This window comes from Pleurodeles waltl, chromosome 2_1 (genome assembly GCF_031143425.1).
Source record: "Pleurodeles waltl isolate 20211129_DDA chromosome 2_1, aPleWal1.hap1.20221129, whole genome shotgun sequence".
In the NCBI taxonomy this organism is placed as follows: Eukaryota; Metazoa; Chordata; class Amphibia; order Caudata; family Salamandridae; genus Pleurodeles; species Pleurodeles waltl.
The window spans coordinates 768948738-768976545 of record NC_090438.1 but is presented as its reverse complement, the minus strand read 5'-3'; the positions used below and the strand labels follow the sequence as shown (position 1 = coordinate 768976545).

General features: G+C 44.7%; 1 protein-coding gene across 2 annotated transcripts in view; it reads right to left on the bottom strand.

The window, feature by feature from the left end:
• Positions 1-27808, bottom strand: part of WRNIP1 (WRN helicase interacting protein 1) — a 441396-nt gene that overhangs the window by 24848 nt on the left and 388740 nt on the right. Inside the window, exons 5-6 of one of the 2 annotated variants that reach the window (XM_069217905.1) lie at positions 22636-22791; positions 4218-4297 (exon numbers count right to left, since the gene is read on the bottom strand). In XM_069217905.1, coding sequence (XP_069074006.1) covers positions 4218-4297; positions 22636-22791 — 236 coding nt within the window. The remainder of the gene's footprint in view (positions 1-4217; positions 4298-22635; positions 22792-27808) is intronic. The other variant, XM_069217911.1, reaches the window with a different exon arrangement.

The following is a 27808-nucleotide window of genomic DNA, read 5'->3' as shown; positions in this document are numbered from 1 at the left end:
AGAAGATGGCACCACAAGGACATCTGTCAATACAAATATGTAATAAAGACCATTAGCTTTTCCCAAAGGTCAACATACCTTAGGGGAATGATACATATTCCTATATTCAGATTGTAGTATTTCACAATGAGGAGTAACATACTAGGGGGAGGGGGCTGGGAGAGAGAAAGAGAGAGGGGGGGAGAGAGAGAGGGGGAGAGAAAGAGAGAGAGAGGGGGAGGAGGGGGAGGAGAGAGAGAGAGAGAGAGAGAGAGAGAGAGAGAGAGAGAGAGAGAGAAGAGGGGGAAGAGGGAGAGAGAGAGAGAGAGAGAGCGAGAGAGAGAGAGGGAGGGAGAGAGAGAGGGAGAGAGAGAGAGGGAGAGAGACGGGAGAGAGAGAGGAGAGGGAGGGGAGAGTGAGAGAGAGACGGAGAGAGAGATAGAGAGAGAGATATATATAGAGAGAGAGAGAGAGAGAGATAGAGAGAGAAGTGCAGATACCGGAAGATTCATGTGAGATGTTTGGAGAACAAAGAAGTCCGTTTTTTAACCTTCTTTAGACATTTGACTAGAAATGGAAAGTTGGTCTTTCAATAAAGTAATGAGGAGTTACATCAACCTAAGGACTCTCCTACAGGTTAGGGTCCCACTCACACCAATATCTTTAAAGATCCAGTTTCTCTGACAAAAAAAAGATGGTAGGGGAGTTACAATGTGTGTCCCATGACTGTGAAATCAAGTGAGCGAGATACTGTCTTTGGGTATTTCTCCACAGAGTGTAGTAGATAGATGCTCGGGTTCTCCAGAAATCCCACATAGCAGCCAGGAGGATCATTGTGAGTGTTGAGAATATTCACAAAAAATTGCAACAGATTATCGCATATTAAACAATTATGTTAAACAGCCCAAAAATATGAGTTTTAAGTAACGTGCATTTATGGGGAAAATTGCGAAAACAGGCCTGTGATTTTTGGATAAGTAAGAAAGAGAACTTCTCCAGATCGAAAAATGGTTCTAAAATGGAGAACACATGTTTCCCTAGCTTCAGATCTGAAGATTGTCTACTGACAGCAGGTATAAGTGCTGCTCAGAGTAGCTGAAGTACATCCGGATGCCCATGGTGTCTGTAGATTTTACTCTGTATTTTGCCGAGTTTGAAATTCATAAAATTCCTGTACGTAAGACTGCGGCTCATGAACTTCACTGTAAAATAATAGCTTCCAATTGCCCAGAAATACTCATGGGTTGGCATAAAATATAAGTAAGATACCCGTTGAAGGTTAACCACTTACCTTCTCTAGTTTTACAACTGATAACTGGGCCTTGGCAGCATGGACGTCATTTAGAGGTCACCAGGGGTGCTTACACACTGTGACCCCTGGCACTTCCTTTGTGACCTCCTGCCTTCGAGTTGGCAAAATCAGTGCCAAATAAACAGGGGACATTCGTCGTCCTTGTTTTTCAGCATTTTTTCAGGTCTCTCCTAACAGCATGCACGCCTGTTGCTGTAAGGGGCATCGGATACAGTAAAATGTTTGGTGTTCGCCCATTACTTACCATTTTCTGGCTCAATTGTCGTTCTTTTTAGCTACCTCCACCATATGGCTCCCGTTATTTCCTTTTATTTCTCTGGCGCACGGACCAAGTACAAAGTTATTTCATTTTAGTGTCCGCCTGCTGTCCTTCTAGTGCTTCGCTGTGAGTCTGGTTATTTTCTAATTTTTATGCCCATCATTTCCACTTCCATGTTACACCATTGGATTGCTTTTAAATTCTGCCCTATAGGTTTGTTTGCTGTTCCCTTTAATTGTTTTAGTACTCGGTGTTACTTTTATAGCACTGTACAAATGGCAGGGACTATTAAAGCAGTTTGTGGCAGTTTTCCTTTGGACAAGTCCTTTGATAGCACCAAATAAATGGCATAGATTATTAAAGTAGTCTATGTGACTGCATGTGTTTTATGCTGCCCCGCCCCTGCAAATACCCAGTGTTTGTTTAAAGCGCACACTAGTCTAAAACCAGACTCCCATAGTCTTGCCAGACAAGCAATCCAGTCATATGCTTCAGGCCAGGCTGCTACTAAGCAACAAACATTTTTTACACATCTGTGCCACTTCAAACACAAAGTGTGTGGATTCTTGAAGTACCTCAATTGTGGGCAGCTCTGCAGTTAATTCATTTCTTCTTAAAAACTGCCCGCAGTCTTGTATGTATTTCACCTCGTGGCTGCACATACAAAGTAGGTGTCTGTTTAAAGTGCTCAGTTTTGTGCAGCACAGCAACAACTCCGTTTCTCCTTAAACCTGTGCCGAAGACCTCATTTTCATATGTATTTCATAGAAAGCACTTTCAAATGCCCTACATTCATATGCAGTTAGGCGCAAGAGATGTAGCCTAATGGACCACTCCACTCCACTCCGATCTAGCCCAATCCACTCCACTCTACCCCACTCCAATCTACCCAACTCTACCTAATTCCACCCACTTCACTCCAATCTACCCAGCTCCAATATACCCTACTCTGTTCTATCCCAATCTACCCCACACTCTATTCCAATCCACCCACTGAAATGTACCCCAAACTACTCCACCTCACCTGACTCCACTATCTTTTAGCCATGTTGAACAGCTACCACACTGTACAATGTGGTTAAAACACATTGCCAAAGCCAATAGCTCTGCACGCTTATTAATTACACTAACAAGTAATAATTGTTTTAATACATCATTAGTGTAATGAAAACTGGAGCACCAGGTAAATAACAAAATATATGTTGTATGCATTCATGCGGGTTGGTGTGTTTTTGCATGCGAGAGGGAGTGTATGTGTAAGTATTTGTGTGCACAAGCAACGTGTGTGAGCAGAAGTGACAGCCACAGATAGGAATGGCAATAAATGAGACTGAATATGTGTATGAGTAAGTGAATACGAGTGAGTCCGGATGAGTGAGAAAGATGAAGTAAGAGTGAGTGCCAATCAGTGTGAGTGGGTGTCAGTTAATCAGATTAAAAATGAGTGACTGAGATTGTAAGAATGAGTACAAGAGAATGAGAATGAATTAATGCAAGTGAGTGAATGATGGAGTAGGTGAGAATGATGTGAGTCAGTGACTGTAAATTAGCATGTGTGAGAATGTAGTGTTATGCTTGCGAGTCTGCTTTTGGCCCTGGTAAAGTTCTGGTCCTGGGATATGGGACATAATTATTAACGGACAGGGAGCTGGCATACTAGAGATAATACCTGATATATCAGACATCCATGGCAAAAGGCTGGCACAGACATGCTGGAGGTAATTCTTGGTATGGGATACCCATGGCAAAATGCTGGTGCTAGCACACTGAAGGTAGGAGACTCTTGGCATTAAGAAGGACAGCTGTGGCATAAAAGGGGGGGGGGGGAGAGGGGAACATGACAAAATGCTGGCCCCCATCATACAAGAGGTACATTTTGACATAAAGCTCACCCATGGATAACATTAATAGCAAAACTCCAGGACTGGCATATTATATGTAATTCTTGGTATAAAGTGGCACCCAAGGCATATAGGGGGCACTGAAGGTAAGTGTGTGTGTGTGGGTGCGTGATGTTTTAAATTGAATGTTTGGTGCGCGCGTGCATGTTTGAGTGTTATGAGTAATCATAATGGATGTGCATGCGTGTGTGTGTGAAAGAATGAGTGTGAGATCTTTTAAAATCAATGTTTGGTGCATGCGTGCATGTTTGAATGTTATGAGTGTTAATGGATGTGCGTGTGTGCAAGAATGAGTGTGTGCGATGTCTTAAAATGAATGTTTGGTGCGTGTGTGCATGTTTGAATGGTATGAGTGTTAATGGATGTACGTGCGTGTCGGTGTGTGAAAGAATGAGTGTGTGTGTGTGTGTGTGTGTGTTTGTGTGTGTTTGTGTGTGTTTGTGTGTGTTTGTGTGTGCTTCGCGCCCGCCTCCCTCCCTCCTAAAGCTTCCGGCCGCCACTGGTAGTACCACGACCAGAATAGACTTATGACGCAAGCTTCGGGGTATTTTTTAGTAGGGTGTGGCGCTGGTATGTCAACCATTATTTAAATACATTTACATAAAATAGTTTCAAATGACAGAAGTCCTTTAGACACAAGGTCGTTTATTTAGATACGGACTACAAGAATGAAATGTAACATGATGCCACTTATGCATTATTTTAAAAATCACAAATACAAAACAAAATCCAGAATTAAAAAATGAGCACTGAGGTGGATACTTACCTCGCATTCTGGCATTCCAATTAAATGGCAGCCTTGAAAAGCAGCCACTGACTGTGTTAATGCCGAAGGATCTGCCAGCCCTGCGGAGCAAAACAAATTGTCAGCAATCAGCTAAAATGATTAAATGTGCATCCCCTATCCTTGGCAAACAGGTAAAATGTCAAAATGCCCATTCTTGAATGTCTTTGAGGTATTAGCGACAACCTCCTTAGAGTCAAGTGAAATATTCAGATAAAACAAAACAACGTGTTACTACCTACAGCCAGTGTAACGGTCTAATCCCTCCATTCTAGAGGCCCGCCAGCTTTACTAGGTAATCACTGCAGAGAGCAGGTGAACGTCAAGTTCATGATAAAGCTCAGTAGACTTTGCAATGAAAAGAACTATTTAGGTGGGTTGGGCGAAGAATTCCACTTCGCTGGCGGAATTCACAGTGTTTCCACATTCCACACTGAGTTCCGAAAAACTCCGTAACGTGATGCGGAGCAGTTTTTTTTTTCTCTCGCTCTTGCCAATGTTAATTTGGTGAGCGCGAGCAAGAGAAATTGCTAAATTGGCGAGCGAGAGTGAGATTTCTGAATGCGAGCAATAAGCCGCGTCCTCTTGCGCTGAGAACGCTGCTGCTCGCACTGAGAAACTCCTGTGGTAAAAATCAGTGCGAACAGTGTGCATTATCCAAACTCTGCTGCTCACGGAACTCCACGTAGCACGGTGGAGTTTTTTCGGCACTTCACGGAGTCATGTGTAGCAGAACTCCACCCGGGCCTAGCCATAATGGTTCAGAGAGAAGAAAAAAAAAGAAAGGTATCACAGCAAAAGCGTAAAAAAAAAAACCCATAGATTTCATACACTTTTGCTTTTTTGGACTGTGAACCAGGAGGCAATATAGCCCACGTGAGGAACACCCGCACATAAGATGCGTAAAAAGTAGATTCTCTCCATACGGCGTGGTAGTACCATGTCCCTACACTTCCTAGCAGCAGTTTTTTTGTTATGACCCCATTATGGGCTGGCCTTTTATTACTCGAGCCACTGACTGCAGTGGGAAAAATAGAAATGCAGATACCCTGTACCAGATAGCTTGCTGGTTTCTGAAGAGTGCTTGTACTCTCCAATAAAACGTATTGCACGCGGGTATTCTCCCTCTCAAACAAGGAAATGCAGGCACTGAGTACCTGGCAGTACCGGCCCATTTACAGCACTGAATAGAGCTAAGCCCAAAATGAAGAACATGTTTTTCTACTTGACTATCTGAGCTTAGAGGCCTGTGCTTGTGATCGTATACCACGGTGTGTCCTGTTTCCACTCCATGAGAGCAGACGAAGTAGTGAGAGAGCTCATGTTGTAGGAAGGTGGGCATTAGAAGTGCGCTATACCTATGTGTACTCAATTACTGCTGTTTACTTTAGAATATGCATTAACAATGGGCAAAGGAGGATACTAGTGTTAACGCTTTCAAAAATACAATGAGCACATCTTGAGCAGACTATGCATTCCGCAGTGACAAGTGCTATAGGTGGCTTGTAATTGGCAGGAGTGGGTGGTTAACCATCTCGTACATGGCGTACATGGCGGGCACCGGCCACAGGTCTGCTTGTGATTTGATCTTTGATCATGTAACAACACTCTTAACCATTAGGTGGCAGTAGAAGATCATCCCATGCAGTACCTAATGCCACGCAGATGGGAAACAGGATCACCAGGTGCAGTAGCAAGAAAACAGCAGATCACCTTAAAAGATTGTGTGGAAAACCTACCGGGCTGCATTTATATAAGACTGATCTCTCAACAGAAAACTACAGCAGCCTTGTGGGCTTCCTAGACAGGCATTTAAAAACGGACATGACGAGAAGCCAGCATCAGAGGCATAAGCAATAAGCATAGTCAGAGTAAACAGCTCTGGCGTTGGCTGCTATCCTTTTTGATCTACCAATGCTTGTTCTTTTTCTGTCATTGATTTTGTAATCTTTGTTGTGGGAGCCGCCGGGCACTAGCCAATATGTCAAAAAAATTGTCAAAGCAAAATTATTTTTTTCCTCTTAAAAAGCCCACATTACAATTGCAGCCTTTAGGGAACTACTTTGTGTGGGGATGAACTCCTTGTAAAAAAAGCAGAATACAGTTACTCAGTCAAATTAACCAATGGCTAATGTGGGATCTCCAACTGCCCATACTGTATGCTGTAGTGGGCGGAAAAAGAACGTGAATGACAACAGACCAATGGCTGAAGAGGTGTGGCTGAAAGCCCCTATAGGTATATTACATTTAAGAGGGGCGGGGCCAGCAAAACGACCAACAATATGCACTGATCTAGTGCTCCAGGTCTTCCTATTTTTGATCCTGTATCATCATTGGCTCCCCCAGGTACAAATGGACAGGGGGCATGACTATCGCCTATTGACCACGGTGCAGCCCCTGAGGCAAATACACCAGCTCTGTTGAAGAAGAAATCGTGGCGTTAAGCAGAGACGCTGAAGTGAATAAACAATATAGTGGGTATCTGACCCCTCGGGCATGCCTTAATTGAGTAGTCAGAGCCCTGGGCTGGAGGAGGCTGCCGTGATGATGCCGATGTGCATAATAGGAAGGAACGTCAGTGAGGTGGCAGAAAGGCAGGCCAGGGGCCTCTGAAGCTCATGCCTGGAGGGTGACTACACTGCACCCTGCCTCGAGTAATGGCTGGCTGAACTGTGGGGCCCCCACTTTGCCATTTGACTCCTTCTTGGGGCCCTGTCTGATAACGAAGGCTGTAGTGCTTGGGGTGCTGTGCTGATAGAAACCAGTATGATGATGACATAACCCCAATGGGAAAGGCGTGGATGAGCTGCAGGGAGTGACAGAAGCCAATGGTTCCCTAGCCCCCTCTTAGGGCATGAGGAACTACAACTACTGCAGACCTTACTTTCCTGGGACAGCCCCTCGACATGGGTGTAGTACGAGTGGAGGGCTCTGCTTATAGTGTGCCACTGTACTTGGTGCTTTGAATGACCAACAGCTCTGGATGGGTGGTGAGGGTATGGAGATGGCCCTGCGCGACATGAGATAGACCATATAAGTGATAGACCATATAAGTGATAGACCATATAAGTGAGGTGAAGGCATGCAGTCAGGGCCCACTGCTTTGTGAGAATTCGATGCTATTACTTTGGTCCCCCTGCCTGTCCTGTGGATTGGAATCAGAGTGGGGAAGTGGCAGACTCCATTGAGCAGCTAATCTTGGTGCGACAGATGCCAGGACCTGGTGGCTGGGGAGCATCCAGCATCGGCATCAAAACGTTAAGTATGGTGATCGTTTGCTGGTCCTGCCTGCTAAATTTACCTCTGGACACTATTTTTTTCCAACCATGCCCCACTGTTGTGAGAATATTATATGAGTTGGCTAAGGCCTCATATCACCCTCTAGATGATGAGACTGGAGGACTTGCACAATGTGGTCTTCTGCTTGGAACTACTGGAAGTTCTGTCAAACTTCTTTGGTAAAACAAAAATCAGACCACCACTGAAACACACAGGAATGAATAGGAGACCCTTGAAGTAGGTGGAGGTGTGGTGTTTAAGTGACTCAGAAATTCATGCTACACATCCACATTGACACCTAGAGAGAGCGCCCACAGGGCATTGAGAACAAGCTGACACAGTTACATGGCTTTGCACCGGACTAGGATGGGGTGGTCAGGTGGTACTAGCCCTCGCTAGGTCAGATGGCATGGTTGATGAGACGCACTGTGTGCACCCGTCAGTGCTGTATAAGGAGCCTGCGACCCAAACTGAAGCACAGGTATGCAACCTCCTTGATTTAGTGGCTAATCCGCACAGGTATGCAACTTACTTGATTTAATGGCTATTCCCAAGTGGGGGATCGGAGTCAAATGGGCTCCTTAAGTAGCTTATGATCAGCAGGGTGCGTGGCTAACCGCCTAAGATGGCGGTCGTTTAATCCCGGAGCTCCCGTCTCGGGCCCGCCTAAGATGTCAATTCTGCTTTGGAGCGGGGTTGCTGTGTGGTGACGGATCATCCGATATGCGTGGGAGATGGTGGACCATCCCCAGAAAGCGCTCAGCTGAGTGTGGAAACAAGATACCAGACCTCGCCAAGATCTGGGCCTACGCCGCAGCAGCTGGGAAGACGAGGTGTCGGCCGGAGGAGGCCGTGCTGCGGCGAGTGAGGGGCATGGTCCGGCCCGGAATTGTGATGTGAGCTAGGGTCGGCGTGGTGTGCCTGGACAGAGTTGAGGGGCCCTGCCCCCCCGCAGCCCCTCTTCACCTGGAATCGCACCCGGAGGACCTGCTGGGAACGCGGACGAGTGGCTGAGAGCAAGGAAGCGGTCCAGAGGATGAATGCACCCACGGCGTGTCTGAAACGGGATGGCGCCGGCGGAGACGAGGAGGAGCCCCTCTGGGTGGTGATTGGGATGCCGGGAATTACCGGGACCCTGCTCCCCGGGGTGGTTGGGTCGCGCCTGGAACCTGACTGCCTCCTTGCTTGGAGGGACTAACTGGAGGGAGGATCTGGCGGCCGCGGAGTGAGGCGCCATCGGAGCAAAGACTCCTCGGCGCACCTAAATTGCCATCTGAACCCAACACAACTGACCGAGTCTGACACGAGGGCACAACCACAAAGCTTGGCATCTGAGAACATACATAGAAGGAAAGCACAAAGACCTCAGATCCCAACTAGTAAATACCTTGTACGGCAAGCGTCCTCCTATACAAATACCAACACAGAATCAAGCCATAATGGGCCGTACAAAAGGCAAACAATCAGAAGATATGGAAAGACTTACCTCTGAGGACCCAATGCAAGCAACGCCACCGGAACACCAAACAGATTCACTAGACATTCTCCAAGAAATTAGAGACTCAAGGCAAGCAATAGAGAAAAAACTAGGTTCCATAACGATTGAGTTAAATATCCTGAAAGATGACCAGAAAAAACAGACAGAGTGAAACAGGCAGAATCCAATGTCGCTGAGATCCTCCCAGCCCACAAAGAAAACAAAAATAACATTGAACACACCTCCAGCAACAGGTTAAAGCTCTACAAGAACGAGTCGAAGATGCGGAGGGAAGGTCCCGGCGCAATAATGTCCGCATAATCGGGCTACCGGAGGGAACGGAGGGCAGTAATCCCACACAATATATAGAAGACTGGCTAAAACAAATAACGACGGACAAACTGTCAGCCCACTTTGCAGTGGAAAGGGTGACCCGTATGCCAGGGAAGAGACCCCCTCCGGGTGCACCAGCGCGCCCTTTGATAGCCCGGATCCTAAACTACAGGGACCGCTACATCATACTACAGGCGGTGAGAGACCTAGACCCTATCACAGTAGACAATGCCCGAATCTCCCTATACCCTGACTACACATTAATGGTCCAGAAGCGCAGGGCACCTTTCCAGGCGGTGAAAAGGAGGCTTCGAAATGAGGTATTGAAATATGCACTATTATTCCCGGCCCGACTACGTGTCACATTTAATCAGAAAACACATTTTTTTTTAAACACCTGACTCGGCATGTGACCGGCTGGATGCGACCTTCCCTCACTTGGGGGCCGAGGAGAGCGGTGTCGCCCTGTCCCCGAGACAGCCTCATCAGTCACGTAAGAACGGTCATAGTAGGATGCAATCGGCTCGAAAACAGACTGGCCCAACTCTATCGCAGGTCCTAAAGGGCCGAAGTGATGCACTACAATCGGCATATTCATTACAAGGGACAGATTCTTCCCCGCACGGACCTCCCTCATCTATAGGTAGTGCCGCGGCATCTGATTCAGAGGGGAGTTCAGCATTGTTTCCCACTGTTACCCCGCAGTCGGCCCGAGATCTCTAAAGACAGATGCATCACCTCATCACCACAACTAGACGCTCATCATTTGCGGAGACCATTTCTCCTCCTATACATGGCGGGCCCGGGCAGTTGAGAACCGTAACCCTTGGCATCTGCCAAGCAACCCGTTGACAACGGGTGAGAACTACTGACTGTACATCTAAAAGAACCCCAATGCGAAGGCTCTTTCTTTACTTCTCCGTTGGCTGTAACGATAATAGTTTTATATTGCACAATAGTTTGGCAAAGTCATTTTGGCTTCGCCTAGTATTCAGTTCAAGAAGTAAAAGTTATGAGTAGGTTTAGAAAATTGACATCAACATACATATCACATATACTATACAAAGAGGAGCAGGAACTGATTACTAAAGTGACAACTATATCAATATCTCAATATGACTGCGTTACGTGAGTATAATATTCTCACCTGGAACGTGAGGGGAATGGGGTCTGTTTAAAAACGACACAGAATATTTGCACAACTAAATCGTCGGAAAATACATATACCCTATTTACAAGAAACTCACCTTACTACCCACGAGGCAACAAAACTCCGCAAAAAATGGCGAGGTCAACTCCTACATACAACATGCTCCGCGTTCGCAAGGGGAGCGGCGGTATGGATACGGGCTGGGGTACCCTTCGAAGTATTGGAGACTAAAATAGACGACGATGGCCGCTACACACTAATCAAAGGCAATCTAAATGGAAAACACATAATACTAGGGAGCATATATGCCCGAATACTGCACAAGATACCTTCCTGGAGCGCTTGTCAAGGGTACTATTACATTGGGCTCATATCCCATGGATAATAGGTGGAGACTTTAACGCGGTACTAGATACCACAATAGACCGCACTACACCCCCATTGTCAGGTACTAATGCACAATGACAGGCGGAGGCATTGCGTAATTGGCTACAAGGCTGGTCACTAACAGATATCTGGCGAGCCAGAAACATGGGAATGAGAGAATACTCCTTTTATTCACATCCACACAAAGTGCACGAGATTAGATTGTGTTGTATGTACCACATCAGTGCAGACACAGATATCACAAGCCACATATTTAGGAAAAACATTGTCAGGCCATAACCCCTTAGAGATAACATTACTGTGGGGGCGACGGTCTACAACCATCAATACTAGAAGATGATATTTTAAAAACCGAAATATCCCAAATGATCACAAACTTCTTCACTGACAATGTGGCTCAGCTTCCTCCCCATTGCTTGAATGGGAAGCATTCAAGGCAGTGGTAAGGGGAGTGGTGATGGGATCGACATCAGGAGTACGTAAAGTAAAGTACTAATTAGAGAATTAATGCTAATAGAAAATAGACTGCACACACTAGAAAAAGAAACAATACCACAATCCTCAAAGGCTGAACAATTACAAGAAGCAAGGGCTGAACATACAGAGCTCGTGGAAAGACTACGGAAAATAAACTATGTAAAATACCGAGAATGCTCACACACAGCGAAGGATATAAAGCAGGAACACTACTGGCACGCTTAATAAAAGCTGAACCATCCCCCACTCCTATTCTCCAGATTATCACGCCACAACGTGATAAAATAACTACGCAATTGGGGATAAACAAAGCATTTCGTGATTATTACACAACTTTATACTCAGCCCCCCCCAGCTATCAATCAAGCTGAGATGGATTCCTTTTTAGCTGACATTATACTACCAACACTTACAGAAGAGGCCAAACTGCAATTAAGTGCGCAGATAACACAAGATGAGATAAGAGAAACAATTAAGAGTATGGCGCGGAATAAAGCACCGGGCTCAGACGGGCTACCATCCGAATTTTACTAGCTCTACTGTTCACAGCTTGTCCCACAGTTAAAAAAAAAAATATATTATGCCTCCCTACAGCATGGAGTCCTCCCAGACACGACCAAACAAGCAACAATCGCCTCACTATTAAAACCAGGGAAAGCCACAACTGATATTTCATCCTATAGACCCTTGTCTTTGCTAAATACAGAATACAAAATACTAGCGAAAATATTAGCGCAAAGACTACTTCATTTGTAGATGGCCTAATACACACAGACCAGTGCAGATTTGTTCCTTCCCGTAACACCTCCCTAAATATCCGTCGACTATCATGTAATGGATGGCGCTGGGGGACGATATCCGCACGCGGGATGCCTATCACAGGACCTCCGGCAGGCATTCGACTCCCTGAGTTGGGACTATATGTCTAAAATACTAGAAAAGTTTGGTATCCCCCACGACTACATAAGCTCGGTTCGGCTATTATACACTTCCCCGACAGCAAGGGCACGCACTGGACAGAACATCTCAGATACCTACCAGGCACAAAGGGGCACCAGACAGGGATGCCCGCTATCCCCCTTAGTGTTCATTATGACGATAGAACCACTAGCACACCGGCTACACTTAAAACAAATCACACGGTATCACTATATGCTGATGACATTATTTTATATGTAAAAGATATGGGGAAGAACCTAGACTCTATAGCACAAATATTCCAAAAATTCACACCACTATCAGGACTAGCTATAAATTTTGACAAATCAGTAGCGTTTTCCCTTGCTGGTCCGGATCCGAGAAACACAGTACCATTCGGCGACGAATAACTACAAATAGCTTCAGACACATTCTGATACCTCAGCATACAAATTTATCGTACCCCAGCGGATCTATTGGAAGGTAACTTACAAAAAGCGATGGCTTCACTTAGATTGCAGATACAATTTTGGACAACACTACCAATATCAGTTGCAGGCAGGCTCGCTCTGGCCAAGATGGTAATGCTACCCCGCTTGCTAGATTACTTTATGAATTTACCGGTGAGAATCCCAGAAATACACTTAAAGACACTCCACTCGATGTTGGTCGACCTGATTTGGGGAAAGGGTAGAAGCTGTATTGGCTTGGCCAAACTGCAGATGCCTGTAGATAGAGGGGGCATGGGCACACCAGACTTTAAGGCATACTGTATGGCAGGTCAACTACAATGGCTAGCATACTGGCTGGCCGGATGAAATTTACAAGAAATCGAGTACAGCCAAGACATGTTAGATAGGGGTGGCGTTCACTCCTTGTTATGTCCTGGCTCCCAGGCCCCGGAGAAACTACCACTCTTATTACAAATAGCCTTGCAATACTGGAAAATAGCACTCAAATATACAGCTACTCTCCTAATATCCCATTATTGGGCTTACCAGTGAACACAGGCATACTGACCCAGCGTCAACTACAGAAGTGGTCACAAGAGGGAGTGGACACGGTTCGGTCATTATTTAAAGATCAGCACACACAGACTATATACATGAACACAACCTGGCATCATCGCTCTTTCTTCTGCATGCCACCATAATACACAATATTAAAAAACACTGGGCCCAAGACAGTAAAGAACCACCTACACATGAACTTGTAAGCACTATATATATATATATATATATATATATATATATATATATATATATATATAGTAGGGCATGGTAGACACTTAATCAAATGGATATACCGTGGGTTGAGGACTCACTTATCAATGCCTCTAACCAAGCTGAAGACTAAATGGGAGACAGATATTGGCAGAGAACTATCTGAGGATGAGTGGGAGGCAATACTGAGATATCCTAGTCAAATACCACGCAATACTGGATTCAAATGTATACAGTATGCCATACTACACAGGGCATAGTTCACACCACACAAGATACACTTGCTATACCCCAAAGCATCATCGGGATGCCCCAGATGCAATGCTGAAGAGGCAGAACTATTACACATGCTCTGGAGATGCCCTGCCATCGCTCAATATTGGAGTGGGGTAAAAACAGTTTTAGAGAAAATTACAGGTACCCCTATATGTCAGACAATGGAAGCTTGCTTGCTGGGTTTGCTCCCACGTTCAAAGAAAGGAAAAGCACTCCCACGACTAATAAATTTAGCACTCATACTGGCAACACGCTTATTAACTAAACGCTGGAAAGCCACGGCACCCCCCCCCCCCCGAGTGCCGCAGTGGTGTTGTAAAAATGATAGATTGGGGAAAGGCAGAAAGTACAGCTCTCAAAAGAGAAGAAAGAAAGGGACTGAGAAATTACCCTTTATGGGCCGAAATATTAGAGAACTTTGTAACAATCTGCAGAACAGAAGGAATACAGGTTACTATATAGAGAAGTTGGTATTTAAACACAAAAATAATGTATACCGAAAACTGGATTCTGAGATACTCCCCCTGCCAACCGAACAATAATAGAGTAAAAACAGATGACTTTATTGCCACTATATATACCCTAAAACAAACATACATGACACAATCTCCCAGGATATAATCAACGAAGGTGGTCAAAGAAATGTAACTGTCCTTATTCCTCCTAAAAAGGATTGATGATGTCCGGTTAAGGTTAAGTTAAAAAAGTTAAAGTTAAAAATTAAAACCGAGAAACAGAAGAACAAGATGATTAAAAATGTCATACTATGCAAGAGTAATACACACTGAATCATAAATTGAAAAGCGTGTAGTGTGTTATACATATGATCCTTCGTGCCCGGCATGCAATATCTCTTAAAGCCAATTGAACAAACAGCAGGATTAAATTTGTGATCATATGTCTGTGAAAATGTCTAATGTATCTTATGCATATTCTTGAAAATGACAATAAAAAGATGTTAAAAAAAAAAAGTAGCTTATGATCAGCTTCCATGAGGTGAAGGAATGCCAATTAATATTATAGCAGGTCTCAGAGCCTAGAGAAATGGACACTGAGCAGCTACTGAAACACCTCGCCTATGACATATTTTTGGATATGTGGTAACTCAGTGCCTTCCAACAAATGCAAAATATGATGAATGGCTTGAAGATGGATGCCAGATATTTGGGAGCCTTGTACCTAGATGATACATTCATTACTCTTGAAGAGCCACTGCAAACATTCCAGCTAGGGCCAGGGCAGTTTCTACAGTTTGCAAAAGTGTCCAGAACAGTGCAAGAGATTTGGACCAACTTTTCCACTGAACTAGTGGAGTCGTATTCATTAGAGCTGATACTTGATGCAGGGTCAAATAGAGTATGATCTTTCTCCTATACGCAGCATTAAATGAGGACAAAAATTGTAACACGCTTAAGGCATGCAGCGTGTGGGACAATGACCTAGCGGATCAGCCTCTGGACAATAAACGCCCAAACCCTTTGCCCTGGTACAAAAATAGCCAGTAACACCAGGCTCAAACTGGCCCATTTATACTCTCTGCATCACACCTATCACACACCCTAGAGAAAGCATGGAATTTTCTCAATCACATCTGTGGCTTGCCCAAGGTGTGGCACAGGATCGGCCACATGATCTGGACATGCAATAGGCTGAAGAAATATTGGACAGAACTGATGGAGCGGACTGCATGGGTGAAGCACTACAGTTATTGTTGACAATTGAAAAAAATAATAATAATTATTGGGGTTGATACCCTGGCCCCAAAAAAGGTTGTAAAGTACAGAAAAGATTAGCAACTCTGGGGCTACTCCTAGATTCCTAGATAAAAGACGAATAGCCATACAATGGCTTTCCCCAATTATCCCCAGTTCCAATCCAGAGTGTAGATCTGCATGAAAAGCATGTGGCACAGGAACACCGACTGGGTCAGGTGAAAGTGGATGAGCACAGAGTGGGATCTGGGGGTATAGGAGGACGTGATCACTCACTTTTTAAACAAACAGACTGACAATAATGCAATGCTGAATAGCCAAACAGATAGCTCATTGGACAGTAGGGGATCAACCCCATCAGTGCAGAAGGGAATGGAGACGAGATTATGCAGTTGGAGGGATGGATGAAGAGGGTGGCACTGATTGATGGCTGAGATGGGAAGTTGTATGTACTGACCATTTTCCTTTGCGCCCACCTCATAAAGTTGTTGGGTTTGTCAATCAACGAAACTGACTCAATGGTATGCACCAACCGATCAATGGCATGAAGGCTAAACTCTAATGTATGTAATTTATTACATTTGAAAAAGGTGCTTCTGTTCGTGGCATGTAGTGTGGCAGATTCACATGCTCGGCAAACTCCTGCCATCTAGTGTTGGGTCTGGAGTGTTGCAAGTTGTTTTTCTTCGGAGAAGCATTTTCGAGTTACTGGGTCAAGTGACTTCTGCTTCTCAGTGATACTGAGCATGGGCCTAGACTCCTTTGTTAGACTATTTCCCACAGACAGGTAAGAAAACAAGTGTAGAGGAAGTATAGAGAAAGATGTCCATGCAACTGTAACTACATATGTAGAAGTAGATACAAATATAAAGTAACTGGAATGGCCACAGGCGTCCGGGGGGAGGGAGGGCACCTGTGAATCTACAGCACTACATGCCATGAACAGATGCTTACTGGGTAAGTAACATTTGCTGTTGATGGCATGTGTGGCTGTAGATACACCTGCTCTGCACAGACTGTAAAGCAGTCCCTCCATAAAAGCAGTGGCTGGCCTGTAGGAGTTGCAGTTGGCTGGAAAAGTTTTTGTAGCACACCTTGACCTACACATTGGCTTGCTGATGTGCTAGTACCCCCACACAGCAATGCCATGTAGCTGCCTTACAAATGTCAGCTATAGGTATATTCCAAAATAAGCCATAGTGGCTCCTTTTTACCTAGCAGAATGTGCTCTAGGAGTAACAGGTAACTGTATATTTGCTTTAGCACAGCAAGTTTATACACATTTTACTATCCATTTAGCTATGCTGTTTTTTAATATTGGACTGCCTTTGTGAGGTAGTGAGAAAGCTACAAAGAGCTGTTTGGTTTTCCTAAAGACAATGGTTCTGTTAATGTAAAACATAAGTGTTTGTTTAACATCAAGAGTGTGGAGAGCTCTTTCTGCAACTGAGTCAGGCTGCAGAAAGAAGTATGGTAGCTCAATGGATTGGAGGGTATGGAATTGGGAAACCACTTTAGGAAAGAACTTTGGGTTTGTGCAAAGAATCACCATGTCTCTATGAATCTGAAAGAATGATTCTCCCAAGGTGTGGTCCTGGAGCTCACTAACACGTCTGAGTGATGTGATAGCGACTAAGAACGCCACTTTCCATGAAAGGTACTGAAGAGGACATGAGTGTAAAAGGAGGGCCCATTAGCCTGATCAGCACAATATTGAGGTTCCGGGATGGTGTAGGATGCACTCTGGGTGGAATAACCCTTTTAAGGCCTTACATGAAAGCTTTGATGACTGGGATTCTGAAAAGTATGCTGTCTGTTCTGTAGATATGCAGCTTTAGCTGCGTGATGTAAGCAAAGTTAAGTATAAGCCAAATTTGCTTCTTGTAATGTGGTAAATAACAAACAATGTCTTGTACAGAAGCTTTAATGGGATTAATACGTTAGGGTTGGCAGTATCATACAAACTGTTCCATTTTGCAGTATAACATGCTCTGGTTGTAGGTCTACAAGCTTCCCTGAGAAAGTCCATACATTCCGCAGGCAATCCTAAGTAACCAAACTATGAATTCAGGAGCCATATCGCTAGGTTGGGCGACTTGGGGTCTGGATGTCTGATCTGTCCTTCATTTTGAGTGAGAAGGTCCGGCTTGTTGGGGAGCTTCTCATGGGACACTACTAGGAGGTCCAGAAGTGTGGTGAACCATCGCTGCTGCACCAAAGTGGGAGCTACAAGGATCATGGTGAGCGATGTCTGCCTGATCCTCCCAACCAGAAATGGAATGAGAAGTTGAAAAGCTTAAGCAAATATCCCTGACTAGTTCATCCACAGAGCACTGCCCTTCGATAGAGGGTGTGGGTTCCTGGAGGTGAAGCTTGGGTATTTTGCATTTTCTGCTGTGGCAGAAAGGACTATCTCCGGAGTTCTCCACTTTAGGAAGTATTTTTGAAGGACTTGTGGGTGGATTTCCCATTTGTGGACTTGCTGCTGCATCCTGCTTAGCAGCTCTGCAAATTCATTGTCCGACTCTATAGAGACTGGAGGGACCTGTGACCTAATGCAGACCGGATCTGTGGGAGTAGGCTTTATTTTTTGCCTACTCTAGGGGTGATAACGCTAGAAAGGATGGGTAAGTTGAAAATTTAATCAGTGTGACAAAGCATGCCAGGGAGCATAGGGAAAAACTGGATATCCCTATGGGTTGATGTAAGGTTATCGAAAAGGAAGTCCTGTTTGATGGGTCCCTGTGGAACACTACATTGTGAAAGACGGCTGCCCCTTGCCATTACTTGCTGAAAAGGGTGTACTATCCTGTGCTGGGGAGGGGCGTGCAGGGTACACATCTGGTTCATTTCTCAATGTGGGATCAGGGTCATATGTGTACCATTGATCTGGGTCCTGCTGTGTCCCAAGCAAATCTTCCTCAGTATATACAGGGGATCCCTGTGGTGTAAAATCTCCTGCAGTAGGTGAGGCAGGTGAATGAGAAGGGATGGGAGGTGGAGGAGAACCAGAGAGTGGAGGAAGTGGGTCAGTTGGAGAAGGCTTGTGAGGTGTGCTGGACAGTGTCCTCTTGAAATGTACGGGGGAAGCAATAATGCACCCTGTACCCTCCTAGTTCTGTAGGTAGCACTGGCAAGCATCCATTATCTCCAAAATGGCTTCCGCAGGTGAAGGCATAGCTGAAGACCGGCTAGAGTCCTTCTGCTCCGATGTTCTCTGTTCTGTGGTTTTCAGTTGGTGAGACTTGCTCAGCACCGCAAGGAGGAGGTAGATGATTGGCTCGGAACCGAAGTACTCAGAGCTGAAGTTAGGCCAGAGATGGCAACTATGTGTTGGACCGAGGTGCCAGAGGTCGAAGCCAAACATGTTGTTTTGGTCTTGGTTATTTTCAGAGCCGAGCCAGAGGGTGGGGAAGCCAAAACAGTTTTTTGGATCTGGCCGTGGCTTGGTGGCAGTCTGGTGACCTCTGCAAGGGGCTTTTTAACAGTCTTAAGGTGGGGAGGAAGGGCTACTGTAACTAAAAGGTTGCGCAAATGTTACCTCTTGGCTTTCTAAATCTGACTGCAAGTCAGAGTCCTGGATCGAAAAGGCCTCTTGTTCTGGCTCCTCCTGGGCGTGTTCCTCCCCAAAGATGTCTGTGGTGTCATCCAGAGTCTTGTGCCCCATCTCCAAACGATGAGCTCTTCAGTCCTGAAGAGTCTTCTTCAACCGGAAGATTTGCAGGCATCACAGGTAGCTTCCCGGTGATCTGCGGAGAGGTGCACGTTACACACCAGATGCTGGTCGGTGTGAGGGAGTTTTGAGTGGCACAGAGAACTAAAATGAAACGTGTTTGTTCCATCAGCTCAGCATAATGGTCGGTACAACCTGGTGAGGTAGGTCCGAAACAGTTGAAGGCGCCCCAGGGGGTGCGTGGTCCGTGCCCAGGCCAAATGATGATGAACGCAAAGATTAAAATATGCGATCAAGAAACAATATCATTGGTAAAGAGAAGACAGAAAGAAAGATTTAGAACCGGAGCGAGTCAAAAGATGGAGCGCAGACACATGTTTGAACCAGACAGCAGAGAGAAAACAATCTAACAAGAGAGTTGATGCTCATGCGCAGTAGCACAGAGAAGGAATAGTCACTCGATCCCATGACTTGAAAATGCTTCTTCGAAGAAAAACAACTTGCAAAACTCAAGACACAACAGTAGATGGCAGGAGTATGCAGAGTATGTGTATCTACAGCCACACATGCCATCGAACATACATAAATATGTTCAAACTGCTGGCGTCTGATGCCGTGCACCAGAATGCTGCTTGCATTCATATGCAGCGTGTCTGCCCACACGGTTATACAAAGCTTGAACACCTTTCCACTGCACTCCAGGCACGACTGAAATTGAGTTAATTCTTTATTCCAATGAGATTGACAGTGGCACATCAATGCGCTTCAGGGCCTCACATCGGCTTTGATCACAATATAATATATATTTATATTATTTCAGGAAAATCGAAAGGTCTTGGCGAACACCAGGCCTAAACAAATTAGCTCAGCAACACAGATCATATAAAAGTAGTATACACACAATGGGCTCTGAGCTTCTTTGCATAATTATATCTCATTTTATGTCCACTTAGATTCCTTGTTCTTGACCTAAAACTGCTACCTCTCGAAGTAGGAGGACTAATACACCAGGTAGCAATATAAAAGTCTTGCCAGGAGCCTATACTAAAAGTGGCCATCTTTTCACTTTGTCACATTTTAAAATCAAATTGCATATAAGTACAAAAATATGACTAGTCATTATTGAACAAATAAGGCATTTCCTTTAAAATATTATTTAGGAACATATTTCTCTAACAAAAAAAAGTGTTTATATTACACTGTCAAAAAAACTGGCAACAATTTGCAGCTTTTATCCCTTGCCTATGCTTCATACAGTATGTCCGGTTGCCATTTCTTGTGCTCCTATCTTGATTTTGGTCTTTGGTCTCTAGTGTTTGGTTTCAGTTTGCCTGTGTTTTTGTACTTTGCATTACACCCACAGATTTAGCTTGCATTCATGTTACTCTCAGCCCTTCATCAACCTATCGTACCTGCCTCACTAGTACTGATTTGCTTACTGCCTACACACCGTCTTATCCTGTGTACAATGCTGTTTTCCAGAGAAATTGATCTGCTTGTACCTCTGGGTCCACACACACTGCTTAATCTTCCACCCTCTTCAGGAGCCATTTGCATTTGAAAGAACCAGGGGGGAACCCCGACAGGTATTACTGCCCACTCAAAAAAGGTTAAAACAAAAACTACACTCTCTAAAAAAAAAAAATTGAAAATACAAGATCAGCTGGAAAATTTACTCCAAAAACAACTTTGCTTAAATTACGAAAAGTGGGGGAAATCTTGTAAATGTTTGCAATTTCTGTTCTTGCTTCTCATAAGTCTGCTGCTAGCCTTTTGTGCTGGCTAGTCTTTACACTTTTCCTATTGCTTCACTTCATTCTTCCTGATTTTGTCAGCGTTCAGCAGGCTATGCAACTTAACTAGGTTTCATGACTCAAATTGGGCCTCCTTCCCTTTAAACATACACAGCCACAAGACTTGACTGGGAGGAAGACTCTAGCATACATGCCAACATTTTAAAACTGAAAAGTAGGGAATTCTGGCGGGGGGAGAGGGGGATCGGGAAGTGATGAAAATCTTATTACACACAAGGGTGTGTAAGCAATTTAAAAGTGGCCCAGGTACTATGTAAGTTAAGAAACCGAATGTGCACTACAAACTGGGGTCAGGAGACATGAATTGGAGCTAGGAGCAGAAAGACGCCACAAAACTGCTGGTAGTTAAGAAGACAACAGCAGTAGAAGATATCACTAGGTTGCCCTTGTTACCCCTTTAAGTGGATCACAATGGAGGCTGTGACAGTAACAGAAACCAAGCTAAAAAAAGGACTTTCATAGTTTTTGTTGCCTGCTGGTACTGTAGCCACTCAAAAATGGGAAACGTCCTCAACAACGCATTGCGAACAATGAGGACGTTTCCCACACAAGTGTAAAAATGCTTGCCTAAACAACGCATGGCTTTTTCCGTGCTTTAACCATGCATGCGCCAAGCTAGGTGTATGCGTGGTTAAGGCACAGAAAAAGCAAGAGTGGTTCGGGAGAGGACGCATTAAGGTAAGTGGGGCTGGTATAGGTGTGGGGGTGGATTTAAGGGCTTGGGGTGGGTGGGGGCGGGTCAGGCTATTTTTATTTTTTAAGGGGCGGGGTTGGGGGAGTTTATTTTTTATTTTTTGGAGGGCTTAAGGTGGGGAGTGTCTTTTTTAGGGGCGTGAGTGGGAGATTGGGTATTTTTTTTATTTAGGGCTTAGGGTGGGAGAAGGGATAGTTTATTTTTTAAAGGGGTGGGGGAAGGGTTATGGAAGGGCAGGAGGAGAGAAAAGGAGGAAGGATCGGGAGAGGACGCGGTGAGGTAAATGGGGTTGGTGGGTAGTTTTTAGCGGTGGGGTTGGATTTACGGCTTAGGGTGGGTGGGGGATGTCGGGGTAGTTTCATTATTAGAGGCAGGGTTAGGGGGGCCGGGTAGTTTTTTAATTTAGTTTTTAGGGGCAGGGGTCTGGATAATGTTTTGTTTTTTTAGGGCGGGTGGGGGATCGGGTAGTCCGGGCCGGATGGGGGTGTTGGATAGTTTAGTTCTTATGGGCAGAGGTTGGGGGGAGGGTAGTTTTTTTTTTTTTTAGGGCTCAGTGTGGGTAGAGTAATTTAGTTTTTTGGGCAGGGTGTGGGGGTTGGGGTAGTTTTTTTGGTATATCAGAACCATGCATGCCGTTTCAACATATGCCTCTACTAAGCATGCTTTTACAACAAAATTAGTTGTAAAGGCATGTGTGTTAAAGCCATGCGTGGAAACGACGAGGACGTGGTTCCGACCGCATTAAGGCATGCGTTGTTCCGGCATGAGTGGTTCTATCATACAACTCTCAAAAACAATTAGGGTGTGGTTAATGGGTTACAGGCTGCATATCGAGTTAAACTTGTGATATCCTTGTGAGTTCAAGGGTGCATGATGTCGCTTCTGGCGTTTCAGTCAATTGAAGTCCATTCTAAAAAGTGATGGGGAGAGGTAGATATTAGGCACACAAGAGAAGAAGCAGGATGATTAATGTGGATCTGTACCTACCTACATCTTCGCTTGCAAACCTCACAAGCCGCCTTGCTACATACAATGGGTCCTCACCACCTTCAAGCATCCTGGCCAGCCAATAAAGTGATGCATTTGCATCTGAACCACGCATGGATTTATGAAGAGCAGAGATGCAGTTGTAATGTTCTTCACCTGCAAAGAAAGAACAGTTTGTTAATTTGTAGCGGGGCTAACGAGCAGGCGATGCAGTTGTGAGCAGCAGATTACAAAGGGCTTGGTGCCATACACTAACACAGAAAACACATAAGAACACAAATTTTAACACGGACACTTAAACCCGAAAGAAAAACAGGGTATCTAAACCTAATAAAGACAGCCTCACTGGGACTTTCCACACGGCCTGTCAGCATTTTGTTTGCATTCCATTTCACAGCACACATTGCAGTATAACAAGCTGCATTGCCCAGATATGCCCGTAACAATCAAAGCGATTCAGATAATAACAATTTATTGTGAATTGTATATTGAATTGCTTGTGCAGTTGATTCCTAAACATATTTAAGAAAAATATGGTCGTAAGCTATTCAAATCTTTAAGCACACATAATCATAATACAATAAATTACTTTGGCACTGGGTTTGTAGGGCAGTATGTATTACAGATTCTCATGTTTCAGCAACCAGCCTTGAGTTGGATCAGAAATAGTGACGCAGATCGTGGTGTAAAGGAATCGAAGTGATCTTGGGGTTACTGCTATTCTAAAAAGTTATATAGTTGTTGCGCTTCAGAATCAGCTCATTATTCATAGAGCGTTTGCCACATGAGAAGACGGACAGGACACATGTACAATACATGCTCAACTGCTAAACCAGCGGTGCAAGTAACAGCATATTTTGCAACACAGCTTACTCAAAAATGCTCTGCTGAGCTTTTTATATTGAGCACAACTATCCAGAGAAGTGTGGATAAAGGAACAAGCAGCCAGCCACGAAAGGGTTTGCACTGGTAAGGGATCAGCATGGCTACTTAAAGCGAACAACCTAAGCTCCAAGTGGTAAGGATATATGACTGCTAAGCATGCACCTGCAAGACGCAGGTGGCTTGTAGCAGACAACAGGTTTAGGTGATGTTATGCTCTTGAAGGAATGAGGAGGGAGGCAACAGATGAGTTAACGACAATGGGCCTGCCTGCTTTATTTGTGCACAAGGGGAGAAATGTCCAGTCTCACGAGCTAAGTATTTTTTTTTTTAATCCTGAGAGGGTCAGTCATCAAAAAAGTATTATTATTTTTTGGCTTATCATTTTACACAACAGGTAATAAACATTACAGCTTCAATAACTTATAGAAATGAGTTTGTGTTCCAAAGTACGTTTGACTATCTTTTAAGAGGGTTGCACAATATATGATATTTGTTTTAAGGTTCCACACATTTAGGATGTTTAATTTTATGTCAAGACCGAAGGCTCTATTATGCATTCTTTTCTTACTTTATTTTAAACAGCAGCAGTCAAGAACTATAACTCCCAAATGATCTAGCAACAGGCTAGCCAATGGGAGTAAAAAAAGAGTCAAACGCTGGACCAATAAGGGGACACCACAAACCATAGAGTACACCCTTGACTGCAAGCAGCCCTCTTTTCTTGCTGCTCGCAGTCAAGATAAGTACTCTTTCATGGTTCTCATTAACTGTGTTTATAATATTTGTGTATTACTCTCTTGTATTTATCTTTTACTATTGTTTTCATATTTGGCTTATATTACTGCTTCTGATATTATTTCCCGCTGCTTTGAACCCTCGCCCCCACCCTCTGTTGTTTTCATTTGCGCGCTCTGTTTCCCTCTTTCAACCGTCGTGCGTTCCATTACCGACTCCTACCAGCTTCTAGTCAGCGCGCCGCGTTCTCGCGCTTCTGACCACACCGGGTTTTCTCCTGTTTCTCTGCCGGCGACACACCTCCTTTTTCCATCGGCTTTCCCGGCGTCAGGTGCTCAGCTGACCGCGCTGCTTTCTCTGCGTTCAGAGTTGAAGTGTTTGGGGGAGCGGCCTCGCACATCTTCCGGCTTCCTGGCACCGTCCCACCCGCCCCCCCCCCTCAGGAGTGTTTATCATCGGAGAGACTGTTTTTCTCTCTATTAACCCTTATTTAGCCAGGAGCTTCTTTTTCTAACGTTTTAAAACTCATTTACTGTGTTTTTCCTCGTTTTATTACCACAAAACATTACTTCTTTTTTTCTCTATGGATTCTGATAGTTCTCCTGTCATGCCTGAAATAAATGAGGATGAGGATGTTTTTAAACAGGATTTGAATATGTTTATTCAGTCGTCAGTGAAACATGCTTTACAAGCATCCATGGAAAAAATGTCTAAGAACATTGAGAATACGGTAAAGTTCATGGTGTCCAATTCTCTGGCCCATACTGCGGGGAAGGCAGAAAACGCAAGCAGGCTACTTCTAGACCAGCTAAAGGCGCTCAAATGGACAGTGAGGTTGCCTCACAACAGACTGAGGACTTGATTCCTCCCAGGCCTCCTGTGAAGGAGGGGAACACTTCTAAAAAAAAAAAAACGTACTTCTTCTCATTCCAAATGTAAATTTAAATCAAAACATATTGATGCGCCAAAAAAGATAATTGTTTCAAAAATTTTGGAAACTGATGATGATGACATGGACGATTTGTCTCATTCTGACAATCCTGACGACCACTTTCCTCCATCCTCTCCTCCTTCCAAGCATCTAAAACTCTCACTCAGTGATTCTTCACCCAACATTGTAGACTCCAAGGGTGTTCCAATGTTCGACCCCTCCCTGATCCACCACCCTAACTCTACTGAGTGGCTTCCTTCTGAGCACGTAGGAGATTACATCCCTTCCTGTCTCCCTTTGGACAAGCAAACACTTGCAAAGCTAAGATCAGAGTGCCCTAGACCTTACCTAGCCTCTAATATAACCGCCACTCCTTCTATTGATCAGTCCCTTATAACCTTTTTCACAAAATTTGGTAAGGATCCCCGCAAAGTGGTTGATAAGGCCTAGACGACTTGGCAGGACAAACTTTTGAACGTGGTGGGGCCTCTGGCTCATATTTTCGATTTAGCGGAGTCAGCCAGACTGGATGATTCTCCCATTGATCCGTCAGATCTTTCTCTCTGGACTCAAAGAGCTTTCTGCCTCTTAGGGAATTCCAACTCAGCAATTATCTATGAGAGAAGGAAGGGTCTCTTATTAAAAATGGACCCTACGCTGGCTAATCTAGCCTCCCTGGATCCCGGCATCCAAGCCAACGGAAAACTCTTTGGCGACTTTTATTAAGGACCTCAGTCGTTATGTGTCCACTTTTTCGTCACTAGATAAAGCTCAACAATCTTTAAAAAAGGTTTTTAATCGATGGGTTTTTGCACGGGCCGGTAGAAGCAGGAGCCGCTTTAACGGCTGCTCGTACCGGAACCAGGGTGCAAGAGGCTCCTCCAACTCCTTCAATTCCTACGGTCAGGAGTTCAAACCGCAGTTTTATCCGCAAAGGTCCAGAGGCTTCCACAACCGTGGAAACCGTTACGACAGAACCAGCAATTCACAAGGTAAGCCAATTTTCTGGCCTTCCAGTGGGAGGGCGTTTACGTTATTTCCTTCCAAAATGGCGGTCAATCTCATCAGACCCTTGGGTTCTAAACACTGTTCAGGGTTATTACATCGAACTCTTCTCCCCTCCTTTCCAGTCCCATCCTCCCCCCTCCAAGATTCTCTCTTTTAATGTCCTCTCTCATTACTTCAGAAGTTCAAATGCTATTCAACAAAGATGCGATCCAACTTTCTCTCCCCGATCCTTCCGGTTTCATCAGTTCCCTTTTTCTTGTTCACAAAAAACTCAGGCCAGTAATCAATCTCAAATCATTCAATCAATTTGTAGTGTACCGACATTTCAAGATGGAAACTATACTCCATCTCAGGGATATTCTTCTTCAAAACGACTGGCTGGTCAGATTGGATCTTCAGGACGCTTATCTGACCATTCCTATCCATCCTGCTCACAGGAAATTCTTGCATTTCCAATGGAGGTCAAAAACGTATCAGCTTTCCTCCCTTCCTTTTGCCCTTTCTTGTGCGCCCTATTATTTCACGAAACTGTTGAAACCTGTTGTAGCTCATCTCAGATCTCTGGGTATCAAACTCATAATTTACCTGGACGACATCCTTATCATGCACCAGAACGTGTCTTCCCTTCTTTCTCATCTCCATACAACAACTTTGCTCTTCACCGACCTAGGTTTACTTATAAATCACGAAAAATCTATGGTTGTCCCTTCCCAACAAGTAGAGTTTCTAGGGTTTCAAATAGACTGTCTCTGTCACCCTCCTCCTCCCTCCTTCGAAGGTTTCCGCAATCAAAAAAGAACTTTCTCTCACGCTCCAAAAATATCTAATTTCTCTCAGGTCCTTCGCAAGAGTGGTAGGCCTTCTCTCTTCTTCAATTCAGGCCATTTTTCCAGGACCGCTCCATTATCGCGCTCTGCAACGCCTAAATATCCTTCATCTTCGCAGAGGGCTGGCCTTTTCCAACCTCATTTCTCTAGACGAGGAATGACTGATGGAAATTCAGTGGTGGATATCCCATTTAGATGCCTGGAACGGCAGATCTAGCTTCCCCTCTGTGCCCGATCTTGTATTAGAATCAGATGCAAGTCTCACGGGCTGGGGCGCCCACTGTGGTTCGATATCGACTGGCGGTACATGATCCACAAAGGAGTCAAAATTGCATATAAAAACTGTTTAGAGCTTCTTGCAGGCTCCTTTGCGATCAAAAGCTTTACAAAAAACAGGGCCCATTGCTCCATCCTTCTTCGTATGGACAACATATCCGCAGTACGGTATATCAATCATCTTGGAGGCACCAGACCCCTTGCCCTTATGGCCAAGAGCCTTTGGGAGTTTTGTCTATCTCACAGATTTTCCCTTCTAGCCGAATACCTCCCAGGCTCCTTGAATTCCACAGCAGATTGGCATTCCCGTTATCTCAAGGACACCAGCGATTGGAAACTGCATCCGTCAGTTTTCCAAGAACCCGCAAACAAATGTGGCCCCTTTCGCATAGACCTCTTTGCGTCTCGGCTCAATTCTCAACTTCCACTTTTCTTCAGCTGGTGCCCCGATCCTCTGGCCATCTCCACGGGCGCTTTTTTCCAAGACTGGTCCCGTTCGCTCAATTATGCT